Source organism: Camellia sinensis, chromosome 6 (genome assembly GCF_055761805.1).
Source record: "Camellia sinensis isolate YWXY chromosome 6, ASM5576180v1, whole genome shotgun sequence".
NCBI classification, from domain to species: domain Eukaryota; kingdom Viridiplantae; phylum Streptophyta; class Magnoliopsida; order Ericales; family Theaceae; genus Camellia; species Camellia sinensis.
Window position 1 is genome coordinate 124,743,675 of NC_138966.1, and position 12,799 is coordinate 124,756,473.

General features: G+C 32.1%; 1 protein-coding gene across 4 annotated transcripts; it reads right to left on the reverse strand.

Annotated features, from left to right (window-relative positions):
• Positions 1 to 6,104: 6,104 nt before the first annotated feature.
• Positions 6,105 to 12,460, reverse strand: LOC114316039 (WAT1-related protein At4g08290). 4 transcript variants are annotated; one of them, XM_028262697.2, is made up of 8 exons: positions 12,233 to 12,459; positions 10,130 to 10,420; positions 9,741 to 9,803; positions 8,276 to 8,392; positions 7,825 to 8,062; positions 7,541 to 7,699; positions 6,708 to 6,859; positions 6,108 to 6,473 (listed from the first exon to the last, which is right to left on the reverse strand). In XM_028262697.2, the coding sequence occupies exons 2-8, from the start codon at positions 10,348 to 10,350 to the stop codon at positions 6,242 to 6,244; spliced, it is 1,182 nt and encodes a 393-aa protein (XP_028118498.1). In that variant the 5' UTR covers positions 10,351 to 10,420; positions 12,233 to 12,459; the 3' UTR covers positions 6,108 to 6,241. The 4 variants fall into 4 exon arrangements, with proteins under 4 accessions (XP_028118499.1, XP_028118498.1, XP_028118497.1 ...); XM_028262696.2 differs by having other exon boundaries at positions 10,130 to 10,423; XM_082874660.1 differs by having other exon boundaries at positions 10,130 to 12,459.
• Positions 12,461 to 12,799: the final 339 nt, after the last annotated feature.

Consider the following 12,799-nt stretch of genomic DNA (forward strand, 5'->3'; position numbering starts at 1 on the left):
TCATCCTCTTCCATCTGGATAATCTTTTTAATTGTTTCAGCTTCCTTTCCACCTAAATCCAAACCTAATGCCTTCCCCATCTGAATTGTATTTTGAGTTTCCCTTAATAACTTCCTTTGTCTACCGGAGATGTTGCGTACCGACAAAGAAGTTGAAACTGCAACTATAGCCTCTTGAAATAGAGTTTCTCTTTGAAAACCATCTTTAAATGGTGCTCTTCTTCTCCCTTTATTTTTCCTGTATCCATATTCTTTCTCCTTCCTTTGCTGATCTTGATTCTCACAAACAGCAAAATGTTCTCCTCTGGTATGGCCTCCTTGAAATGCTAAGTTAATGCCTTGCTCCAATTGGGCCATCTTATGGATTGAACTCAATAATACAATGGGTTTATTGTCAAATTTCTCCACATGACCCACGTTATCCCTCATCCCAAATAACTACTATCTATTGTCCTTTACAACAGTTGGTCTATCATTCAGTTCAATAGAGCTGGATCTGTTAGTGACTAATCCATTCCTTACATTGTCGAACTAGGCAGCATCCAAGACCACTTCCAAATTTAAATTGGGCCTACATAGATAATTCTCATTTAAACTTGGGGAAATTACCCACAGGTCCCATGTGGAACATGTGAACACCATTTAATCCCATAATTTTTTGGGTACACCCAAAAGTCCTTTCCTCCATCTCTCTGGTTTTTTCCTCCCTTTTTACATTTTCTTCTTTCTCTTTTTTTCTACATTTTTCTCTCATCGTCTTCGTCATAGACGATGGTGCAAGTGTTCATGTCTTTCTCCATTGATCGGGGTTGACTGATAACCGCCAACCATCGAAATCAACTCGTGATTTCACTCTCACCGACGGCGAAGATATATATTTCCGACGAAGAAGATGAGTGGATCTACTTAGATCTGATGTAGATCTGAGTAGATCTACATCAGATTTGGCTAGATCTAAACAAAAAATAGTTGTCGGAGTACAATTCTCTCTCTACATCTGCCTTTCTCCTTCGATCTCTTTTTTTTTTCTCTGCTATACACTTCTGTTTTTCTGTTCTAATGGAGAAAATTTTCGAATTCTGAACAAGTAGTTTTCGAGTTTTAGTTACAGGCGGTGAAAACTGTAAAATTTTGCAGTTTCAAAATTTTTTTTTGGTGCCGGAATGAATCATGGTTTAAAACTGTAAAATTTTGCAGTTTTATAACATTCTTTAGAACTGTAAAATTTTACAGTTTCATAACATGTTTTTTAATTTTTTTTTCCGGCAATATTCTAGACATTCCGGTGAGTCTTCGGTGACCGTTAAACGGAAGTCCGACGGTAGTAAGATGTGAACAGTGTCTGTAAATTAAAAAAAAAAAAAGGATTTTTTGGTAACAATTAAAAATGTATTGGACTAATTGGTGCAAGTGTTTTGTTTTGGGATTAGCTGGATCTTGAACTTGGTACATAGGACTTATCAGTAAGTTCCCCTTTAAACTTCTTATAAGCCCATCTGAGCCCATCGAAGTTCCATCTCTTCATCTTTCTCACTCCTTTGTGCTCTGACCTACTTCTTCATACATACCTCCTTTGAGTCTTGAGCAGTCATTTAATGATGTCACTCCTACATTTTGAGCTGCCAAACCTCTGTTAGTTTCACTCGCCATTGATACGGAGGTGGACATATGGGCGTGCACTTCATCCAATCCCTCCATTCCAGCTTTGCTCCTTTCGTTAATCGCCATGTCATCATGGGCTTCCATCTCAAACTCTTTGCATGCCACCTAATACTTTGCCATCGTTAAAAAAAAACCCTAAGTCTTTGCCTATCTTTTTGATATCTTATGTTTGGTGACACATTAGATATATTTAAAATTTAGTATTCAATAATTATTTTAATCTTTGATATATTTTTTGTAAAAATTATCAAATAATTGAATAAGTAATTAGCTAATAAAAGACTTGGAAGTGTAATGGTGGGATATTTAGAAATGAATTAATGGTGCGAGATGTAGGGATGGCAATCGGCCGGGGATCACACTCCCCGTCCCCCGATCCCCGATGGTGAAAACTTCCTCGTCCTCGACCTCTATCCCTAATGGGGAACCTATCACTGTCCCCGTCCCCGCCTCCTCTCCCTAACGGGGATCGGGTGTCCTTGACCCCGAAAATTCCCCGGCATCATTAACATCATCATCAACAGATCTGTGTGACACCTAAATACTTGATTTATTTAGTTAAACATTTAATAAAATTATGAATGGTAAAATTAAAATTTGACTCAAATTGAACTTAGTTATTAACAGAGAAATTAATCTGTGGACCAAGGGTAAATAAAAAAGATAAAAAAATAAAAATAAAAATTTACAGTGGCTTGTCACCACCTTAGCATATAGGGTGGTGACTATGCACATCTAGCATAGGTGAGTCATCAAGTGGGGACTAGGAGAATAGGACCACCTGTGAGGATATGTGACCAAATTAAAAACTACCCCACGTCAATAAGAAAGAAACCATGCATTCTTCTCCTCTATAAATAGTTAGCACTAGTGGTTGATAACGCTAAGCTTCGGATAAGAAGGGAATATACCTACGGGTAACAACAAGGCAGTTATAGAAAAGTAAAGGTTAACGGTCAATATTAAGGTGAGTTATATTATACATTGAGTAACCATAATATATTTTATGTATATTTTGAGTTATTATAATTTATTTTATACAAGTTATGTTTTAACTTATATATATAGATTTCAAGTACGTTAATTATTTTTTTAAACTCTATTTGCTTAAAATGAAACCCATGGAAATATTTGTTTAAATTTTAAAAATTATTTGACAATGATTTTATAAACAATTATATTTTGTAAGTACCACCATGAGAATCCTATGCCTAAGGGGGACTTAAATAACCATTAGCCTCTATTTGGTCACTTTGTAACCCTCTGTTTGTCATGGATCCATTGACCTTTGTTCTGATTGTCACTCCAGTAACCTCTGTTCTGTTCTATTCTGTACTGTGGTTATGGTTGTTTATTTACATAATTTCTGTATTTCAGTTTCTGCCACTTTGAATAATTTATTTATTGAAATTAAATTATGTTATTGTTTTAGCTTAAATAACTATCCATGGTTATTTTGTGCTCCTTATACTCTTGGCATAATATTTCTCACTCTGCTGTGTGCTTGTAGCTGTTACCCATTCAGGTGATGAGATGTAAGAAAGACCCGTAACCTCGTGTAATGGAACCCACACAAGAATTCGATGATGATCCGTTATTTTGTTTCTTTTACTGATGGCCGGTCACTACATAATAAAATAATAAAAGTCCTATAGATTTATTTTCTTTTATCAAAATAGTAGAATAGAGTTAATTTTTTGTTTAATTATTTTCTTACTTCCATTTTCCTTCTGTCTATGCCATTTAATTTGTTAAGATTAGAATTAATTAATAAGTTGCGATTCTAGCCCTAAGCCCTGGGGTTGGGTCATGACAATCTATCTATCATTATCATCAATAGAACAGATTCAAACAATTACCATTCATCAAGAGCAAACAAATTGAGATGTACTACATTATATTTGAGAGAGAGAGAGAGAGAGAGAGAGAGAGAGAAGGTTTTGTGGTGATTGGATCGATCAGAACTGGAACTATGGACTTAGAAAATGAGATCGGCGATAGAGAGACTTGAAAGCTTCGTTGGATTCGTGTAGCCGACCCAAGATGTCTTGTATTGAACCCATCTCTATTTTCATTGCCTCGGCTTCTTCAAGAAATGATCCAAGGTTTTTGTCCATCAGAGTCGATGTTGTCATCTGTAGATCAGAGTCTAGACCAGTGGTGGTGGTGGTGTCAGTGACTGTGGTGTGTGATCAGTGACTAAAGAGGAGAGATAAGAGAGCACATGAGGTGTGTGTGTGTGTGTGTGAGAGAGAGAGAGAGAGAAAGAGAGAGAGTGGTGTGGTGGTGGTGTCAGTGACTGTGAGAATGAGAGAGTTGATGGAGAGTAGAACGAGAGAGTGAGAGAGTTGAGAAAGAGATATATAATACAACCCTAAACACATATGTATATAAGCGAGGATGATTAGGGGAAATTTTGGGGTGGGGCCGGGACCGGGGGAACCTATCACCGTCCCCGGCCCGAAAACCGTCGGGGATGTATTTTTCAATACCAGTCTCGGCCTTATGGGAAATAATTTTCAGGGAAAATCCTATTTGTTGGGGCGGGGCGGTCCGGGTCCCCTTCAGGTCAGGTTCATATTGCCATCTCGAGCGAGATGTGGGTTGAATCATTCAATCTGTAGTAGTTTTCAAAATAAAAAGTAAAGATTTGAACTAAAAATAAGGTTGGATTTGAATTTATAGATTTTAAGTGAAACAATTTGAGCACTAATCAATTGAGAAGAATCGGTCAAATTTGTAAATTATAGCTTTGTTTTAGATTTCATGATTAAATTGGAGAGTTTTATTTTGATGAATTTAAAATAACAATATTAAACTAGTTATTTGAAATCTGTGATGATTATTTGTATATAAATATCATAACAAAATGTTTTTTCATCTTATCTAACTCGATTTTCTCTTTAGTTTCTCAATCTATTTATAATAGTCAATTCTATTACATTTTATTAAGGCCTCGTTTGGAAACAGGCTAATTTAGTAATTTTTTAGTTAATTGGCTAAAAAGGTTGGTAAAAAAAACTTGTATGTTTGGGATGACTTTTTGACTAATTACGAAAAGCTGTGTAAAAAGTAGAGAGAAGCCGTAATTGTTGACTTTTTGGTATGACTAATTGGCTAATTGGCTAATTGATTAATTTAGTAACTTTTTGACTAATTGACTAAAAAGGTAGCATCCCAAACGAGGCCTAAGTTTATCTTCAAATCTCTTTATTTAAATTTCATCTCTCCAAACAGAACCCAAATGTTTTATGTTGAAGACACAATGTTACAATGCTACACGCCCATGCAACATGAAAACATAGAGGTGATGACCTTGACGTAAAGGTGTTTTGGCTGTCAATAATTAGAATGACATATTGTATTCTCAACTAGTTACACTTTTTGAGCTCATTGTCAATATTTAGGCTGTCTTTATTTTGGAAGTGTTTAGATTAAAAAATGTACTTTTGGGTTAGTCTCTCTGAACGAGCCTTTTTCATGCGAGTTTTTAATTAAAAAAGTTAAGAAAAAATTATAAGTTGTTAAATGGAGAATTACATGTAGGTGGAAGTTATAAAAAAAATTACTAACATATGGAGAGATACAAGTGACACTTGTACCTCCACAGTCTTTCATTTGCACTTTACTGCAGACACACTTACACCTCGGGTGTTTGTAATTTTTTTTTCCAACTCTCATATATATGTAATTTTCTCTTGTTACATCATTTTCTCTACTTTTTTATGTTTTTTTCTTAAAAAAATTAAAAAGTCAATTAAAATAATAAATTTCCAAATAAGTCCGAAGTTTTATTGGGAAATGTGGTACAAAATAGAAGGATTAAGGAAGTCTGGATAAAAGGTATAAAAGATCAAAGTATTTTCAAATTATGATTGTTGTATCATATAACTCATGTTCAGTGCTTGGGGAAAAAAAAAATATGGAACATGATAAGAGTCTACTAATTTCTCCTCCTAATTCAAGAATATTCAAATGTGGGATATGCTGCATAATCTTAAGTCATGCATGTTTGATTGGACTAAATTAGATGAGATTAATATTCCTTGGACAAATCATCTTAAGATTATCAATCTTTTTAGATTTTGTATCATATCCTTTGTTTTGAATTGATCAAAGATTATAAAGAAAGATTAATAAAATTCTATAAATTTTGATTAGTTTTCCATTATATATTATATTCCCCTCTTGAAATTCAATAGATTTTCATATGAAGGACATCATGTCCAAGTGGACCCACTATGTATTTTTGTTAAATTATTAATTCAACCCTAAATCCATGTCCCTCGAATAAGCATAACCTTAACATTGTGTTTTGATTAAGAATTTGAAAATTGATTTACAGAGGGAAAAGTAGGAAAGCAAATGAAATAGAAGCAAAATTTTTATGACATTTTCCTCATTATTTTCTTTTCCCTTTCCAAATATAGTCTCCAATTTTAAATCCAAACACAACCTAAAAATTGATAATCTAGATACTACAAGCATTATATAATTCAATTCAATGAAACAAACATTAGATTCAAATTTAAACCTTACTAGCTTCAAACTAGTGTTTAAAAGGTGCAAATTAAGAAAAATTAGCCGCTTGTACGTATTACAGACAACTTTGCTTGATCATCCAAGTCTCCAGCGAGTTTGTGGTTGTTTTTTCCTCCGGCAGCCAGTTTAGCAACTCCGGTGGTGGTGGAAATTGGCAGTTCTCCGACATCTTCCTTGTCGTCGGTCAATAGTGTGGGAGCAACATGATCCTTGCTTTTACCCCAAACGACCGCGTATAGGCCGACCGTGATGATGATGGCTCCAATTATGCTGAAAAATTGAGATGGTCAAACATTTAATTCAACAAATTAAAAATAAAATGCGACTCAGTGCATCAAACTCTTCTCCATAAAAAATAAATAAATAAAGTCAATGCTATAAAGAATTATATAGTCTATGCAGCAAATTTTGAACTTTCATCATCAATTTATAAATTAACAAATGCAAAATTGGATAATTAGCCATGAAATTAATTGTACAATTAGGAAAATTCACTAAATGTACCTTCCAAGGTGAAGTTTTTCGGCTAAAATGATAGAACCCAGTACTGCGACAATGATCATGCAAAGAGGGTTGAAAACAGTAACGAACACCGGTCCTCTTGTCTTCATCACAAGCCCTTGAACGTAATATGTGATTCCGGAGCTAATCACTCCCTAAATAATTCAAAATCCAGGTTAATTGAGTTGGAAATTTTGATACGCTTTGGGTGTATAAAATCATGCTTTGTATAATAGTTTTGGATAATTTTCTTTGTTTTCATGTGGTGATAATTTTAATTAACATCTTGCATAAAAAAAAATAATCATAATATTAAGCAAAATGTTTCCCTTTCTTCCAACATTCTCTTTTATTTTATTTTTTTCACAAATTCAAAATCCAAACACAAGTTTAATGATATAATCATGTATAATCCCAAATAATTAGACAGTTACAACATTTTACATCAGATTATACAAAATCATATATATATTATTTTGATAGTGGTTGTTAAGCTTTTTTTTAATAATATTTATTTTATTGCTAATTTTGTCACTAGTGTTTTTTCTAATATAAATTTGATTATTTTAAAAAAAATTATTTAGCCATTTCTAGTCTAGAAACTGTTAAAAAGTATAAAAAATAAAAGAAGAAGAAGAACAAGAACAAGAAGAATCCACTAAATAACAAAAATATATTTTATTGACAAAATCAAGAAAATCATCTTTTGTTTTTCATGATTTATTTTTAAAATTCGATCCATTTTAAAATAAATTCTTAGAGTTTCTAGTTTTGAAGCATCTTTAAAAAAAAAAAAAAGAATTTTTTTTTATTTTTTTTAAAATTTAAATACTAACCGAATAAATAGGAGCAAGGAGTCTAGAGTCCCAGCCAATTGCCCAAACACCAGGATGACGTTCTGCCACGAGGGTCAACGCCGCGCTCAGTACTGCGCCCATCAAACATATCCAAAATGCCAAAGACAGCTCTGCTGGGTATTTCTTCACTGTTATCGACTGCACAGTGAATGTGGTGAGGACGCACAGTTAAAATCCAACAACAGCCACATTAAAAATTGAAAAAAAAGAATTATAAACTTAAACATATTAAAACATAAAATTGAAAAAGAATGAAAACTTACTTGCAAAATGAAGAAACAAGACCAAGCAACACAGCCAACAAGGAGGCAAAGAGTACCAGAGAGCCAGTGTTTATCAGAGTCGTCATTGGAGAGTACAATATGGCAGGTTTTGGGGAACCAAAATAGATTGATGATGGGGCCTTTGTACAATGTCATTGCTAGTGCTCCTCCAAATGTTACTATGGTTCCTATTACCTTTGCTTGACTTCTCACTTCTTTGATCTTTACTCTCTCTAATCTGTTAATTACCATAATATGTAAGTACTTCCAATGCAACCAAAAAAAAAAAAAAAAAAAAAACTCTAAAAAATAGAGTCCTTTAGATTCCACATTCCCATTTACAATGAATCTGAATAACACATAATGTAAAGATATAAATAATTAAATAATTGTGTTACACAACTTTTTAGAACAGATTAACAAATTTGGGTGATTAATATTTAATGGATACCGGAGAATAACGGCGATGAGAAAGGTAACAGCAGGAACGGCATTCATAATGGCAGTAGCATAGGATGCTGACGTCAAGTTCATTCCCAAGAATGATACATTCTGATCAAGTAGTGGCCTGTGATATATATACATATAATTTCATCATACATGCACAAAAATTGTATCAATTTTCCTTTCTAATTTTACAGATTGTGTTAATTTAATTCTATTGGCAACATTTATTAAGAAATTTAAAAAAAAAAAAAAAAAACACACACACAAATTGATCTATTTTAAATGGAATAGATAATTTTAAATTAAATATCAACTCCTTAATCATTCTAAAGAGACTGAATGCACTATTTTATTTTTTAATTTCAAGCCCATTTCTAAAAGGTTCTATCAATTAATTGATATAATATCAAAAATTTAAGGAAAATTTACCCATAAGTCCTAGTTTCTGAAAAGTTGAACCATTTAGTCCTAAAAGTTTTCTTATGCTCCATTTAGTCCCATTTGCACGTCAATCTAATGTTTGAAACATTAATCTGATGTTCGAAATCTAATGTTCGAAACATTAATGTGATGTTCGAAATCTAATGTTCGAAACATTAATCTGATGTTTGAAACATTGTAATGGGACCTTTCAGTCTATAAGAAAACTTTTAGGACTAAACAGTGTATAAGTTATTAATTTGGAATTTATTGATACATCCCTCAAAATTTAAAGGTAAAATTGATAAAATTAAAATTATATGGAGCAAATTGATATAAAAGACAAACTAGAGCAGTTCATCATTTCTGCATATAATAAAATACTTTTCTTTCAACATGTTTGTACAAAATCTGGAATGAAGTGACAGTAGCCTTTTTGCAAATAGAGGACACCATACAGTTTTTTAGTTTAAAATAATAAACTCACAATTCAACATATAATTCTACATTTTTTTTATATACATTTTCTATTTATATATTATTCTTCAGACATTTATTAACTCTTACTTTTAGACCTTATATCATGTACCTGTTGGTTATATGACATGGTTAAGACTAGTTTTCACCAAAATGACCTCAATTGGCCTAGAATAGAACACACACACACACACACACACACACAAAATTAGTATGCCATTTGGCTGATTAGTTCAATATCAATCAAAAGATGTGAATTATATATATACACCCTCCATCCCAAAACATTAATCTCTTATTTTATTTTTTATTATCCTAAAATGTTAGTCTTTTTTCGAAAATCAATGATTAAAATACTATAAATTTTCTATTTTGTCATTCTTTTAAATTCACCAACAATATAAAAAGTACAATTATGACAATTGATATTCTTAAAAAATGTACTATCAAAAGATAATTTTGAAAAATTAATATTTTTAAAGTGTAATAATTGTATTATAAAAAAAAAGTTGAATTCTTCAAAAAGAGACTATTATTTTAAGACGGAGGCAGTAAGCTACATAGAGCATTACTCTAGAATAGCGAGGACCATTATCTTCCAGAAGATTGAAATTGTCATCTTTGGCCTTATTTTCCTGCAAAAAATAAAAAAATAAAAAAATAATAAAATGAAACGTTTTCCAATTTTTAATGACAATATTATTATTATTATTATTATTATTTTTTTTTTTTTGTCGCTCAAACTTGACTTCATTAAAGAAGAAAAAAAATGTTAAGAAAATTCAACATTTGTGTTCTCATAACTCACTTTTGAATGACTACAACAATTTGCATGCATGTAAATAAAAGGTAAATTCTTCTTCAATCACATGATCGTACACAGTTCCTTGGTATAGAATAGAACTGTGTTCGGTTGTGTGATTAGAGTTAGAAAAATTCACGAAAAGGGAGGGAGGTGGACCTTTCAAAAAAGAAGGCAAAAGGAGCGAGGGTGATAGCAGCGAAGGCATTGCGGTACACAATGAGTACGTAACGGCTCATTCCTTGTTTCAGTGTTGCGTCAGTAATGATGAGCATCCCAGCTGCCCCACACTGCAATCCTACCATCATCACATATGGTTTTCCCTTTTTCCACACTCCCTCTAACCTCTTCCCACCTGTTGTCTCTGTTTCCTCACCCATTTCTGTCTCTCTCTCTCTCTCTCTCTCTCTGCTTACTTGTTTCCAGTGAAAGACCAATGAGCAATACGGCCTACTTATATACACAAGAAAAACAAGAATCTAAGATTTAAAACTCCTTTCATGATATTTGAATCAGCAGCGTCCCCCATTGGAAAACACTAAAATCTGTGGTTATTTCAGGAAATGCTTACCTCGTCATCAGTTTTTTCACTTTTCATGATTTTGATTCTTTTATTCAGTTTATTTCGGTGGAAATTTTTTTCTTAGATGTGGAGATTGGAGGGCGCTATTCGGATTTAGTGGAGTGGGGTTCATTGTGAATTTTGTTTCAATTATTCAAATCGTTTATTTTATTCAACACTTCGTATGTATCATTTACAAAAAATTAATCCGATATTTGTAATATTTAATTTATTGTGTTTGTCAAAAAAAAAAAATGATAATTGTATTTTTAAAAATAAACCATTAATTTGTTTTTATAATAAACGTGATAAATTGAATAGGTTACGATTATCAAATCGACTAAATTTTGTGTATGAATAATATAAGCAAAGTATCCGGCAAAAAAAATTTGTTCGGATTGTGGAAATAGACCTGCCGGATCCGGACAACGTCCTCCGGTGGTAATCTACCTCTTTTTCTTTTTCTTTTTTTAGAGAAATTGTTTTGTACCAATAACTTATTTGAGAAAACATTTCTTTTTGTCAAATGTGAATTTTTTTTTATTGACATTCATTTTTCGTTGTACCAAACACAAGAAAATGTGGAAAATATTTTTTATAGAACCAAACACAAGTTTGTTTAAAAAAAAAATTTCAAATTGTAATTTTAGAAATTCCACTAAACAAACCAAACAAGCCCAAAGTTTGTTTAAAAGAGAAAATTTCAAATTGTATTTTTAGAAACTCCACTAATGGCGCACATTGGGACATTTGTTTGGATTTTTTTGAGTCAACTTATAACTTCTGGCTTTTGAAAAGCTATTTTGAACTGTTTGGTTAAACTTATTTCAAACAGTTTTTTATTCTAACAACTTATTTTAAGTCAAAAAAGTTGATTCTGAGAAGCTGTTCAACCCTTACTTCTGATTATCAGCTTCTACTGTGAACATGTTAATTTACGATTATACTCTTAGATTTTTTTTTTAAATTTTTTTAAAAAAATAGAAATAGATCTAAATGGACTATAAAATATTATTTTTTTTTAATGAGAAATATAGACAAATAGTGAATAATAAAAAATTAAAGTTAATTGAAAAAGTTACTTCACAGCTTCCTTAACAAACACTACTCAGTAACTTAAATCTATAATCTAACAGTTACACCAAACAGATTAATAGTTTTTTATTAAAGTCATAATTTATAATTTATTAAATTATAATCTGTAATCTGTTTTAACAGTTACATCAAACGGGACTTTATTGTTTTGTATGAGATTTTTAAAATAAAAATTCTATTTATATATAGTTTTCATCATTTATTTTATTAGAATCAAGTTGCTAGATTCTGTGTTCTATTGGATTAACTGAAAAAAAGCTAGTTGACTTGAGCCAAACTCACACGTCAAATTCCCACCTACTCAATTGTCAACAACAATATCCTTCACACACACATGGAACTCACTTCCATAAAAACACCGTTGAAAAGATGAGTACCTTTAAAAAAAAGTTAATGAAAATAGAAGTCTAAAGAAACGCAGCACCATTTCGTAACTCGAAAGATCGAGACTCGAGTTAGCCCGAGTTCTTTCTACACCTACCTTCATTTCTTTGCTATTTCTTTGTACAAATCAGTTGTGTTAGAATACAAAACTCAGACATTTCAGTTGAAATAAAAAAAGAAAAGAAAAGAGAACAGAGTAGAGAGACTAAGAGAGAGGAGACCCATTAACGTCGACGGCGCTGTGTGTGCGAAAGGGTGCCGCTGACGAGGCTGCTACTGTTTCTACTAGTACCGACGGGTGCTGTCGCTGCTGCTGTGTGCGCCTAAAGGTGTCGTCGATGCTCCTTGATTCAAGCTACTTATGATATTTTTATGTTGCTTATGATTCATGCTTCTTGACCGATTAGTTGGTTTTGTTTTTTATTTAGGGTTTTGCATTGGGTGATAAAGGATTGATAACAGAAATGGATCACAAGACCCAAAATTATGTTCTTTGAATATGTTCTTTGAATATATTCTAGGCATTGGGTGAATATATATGTTTGACAAATATATATGTTATGGGCATTGAATATTAAATATATTCTGGGCATTGAATATGTTCTTTGAATGTATATGTTTCTAAGCATTGGGTGAATATGTTATGCAAAAATGTGCTTTCTATGTGGAAATAGTTAACAAATAAAAATAAATGTTCTTTGAATATATTCTGGCCATTGGATGAATATATATGTTCGACAAATATATATGTTCTGGGCATTGAATATTGAATATATTCTGGGTATTGA

Coding starts and splice junctions, on each gene's coding strand:
- LOC114316039 (XM_028262697.2), bottom strand. CDS start 10,350: ATGGGTGAGGAAACAGAGACAACAGGTGGGAAGAGGTTAGAGGGAGTG. Junction 8,393..9,740: donor ATGGTCCTCGCTATTCTAGA/GTAATGCTCTAT, acceptor TATATATCACAG/GCCACTACTTGATCAGAATG. Junction 6,474..6,707: donor GAAAAACTTCACCTTGGAAG/GTACATTTAGTG, acceptor TCAATTTTTCAG/CATAATTGGAGCCATCATCA.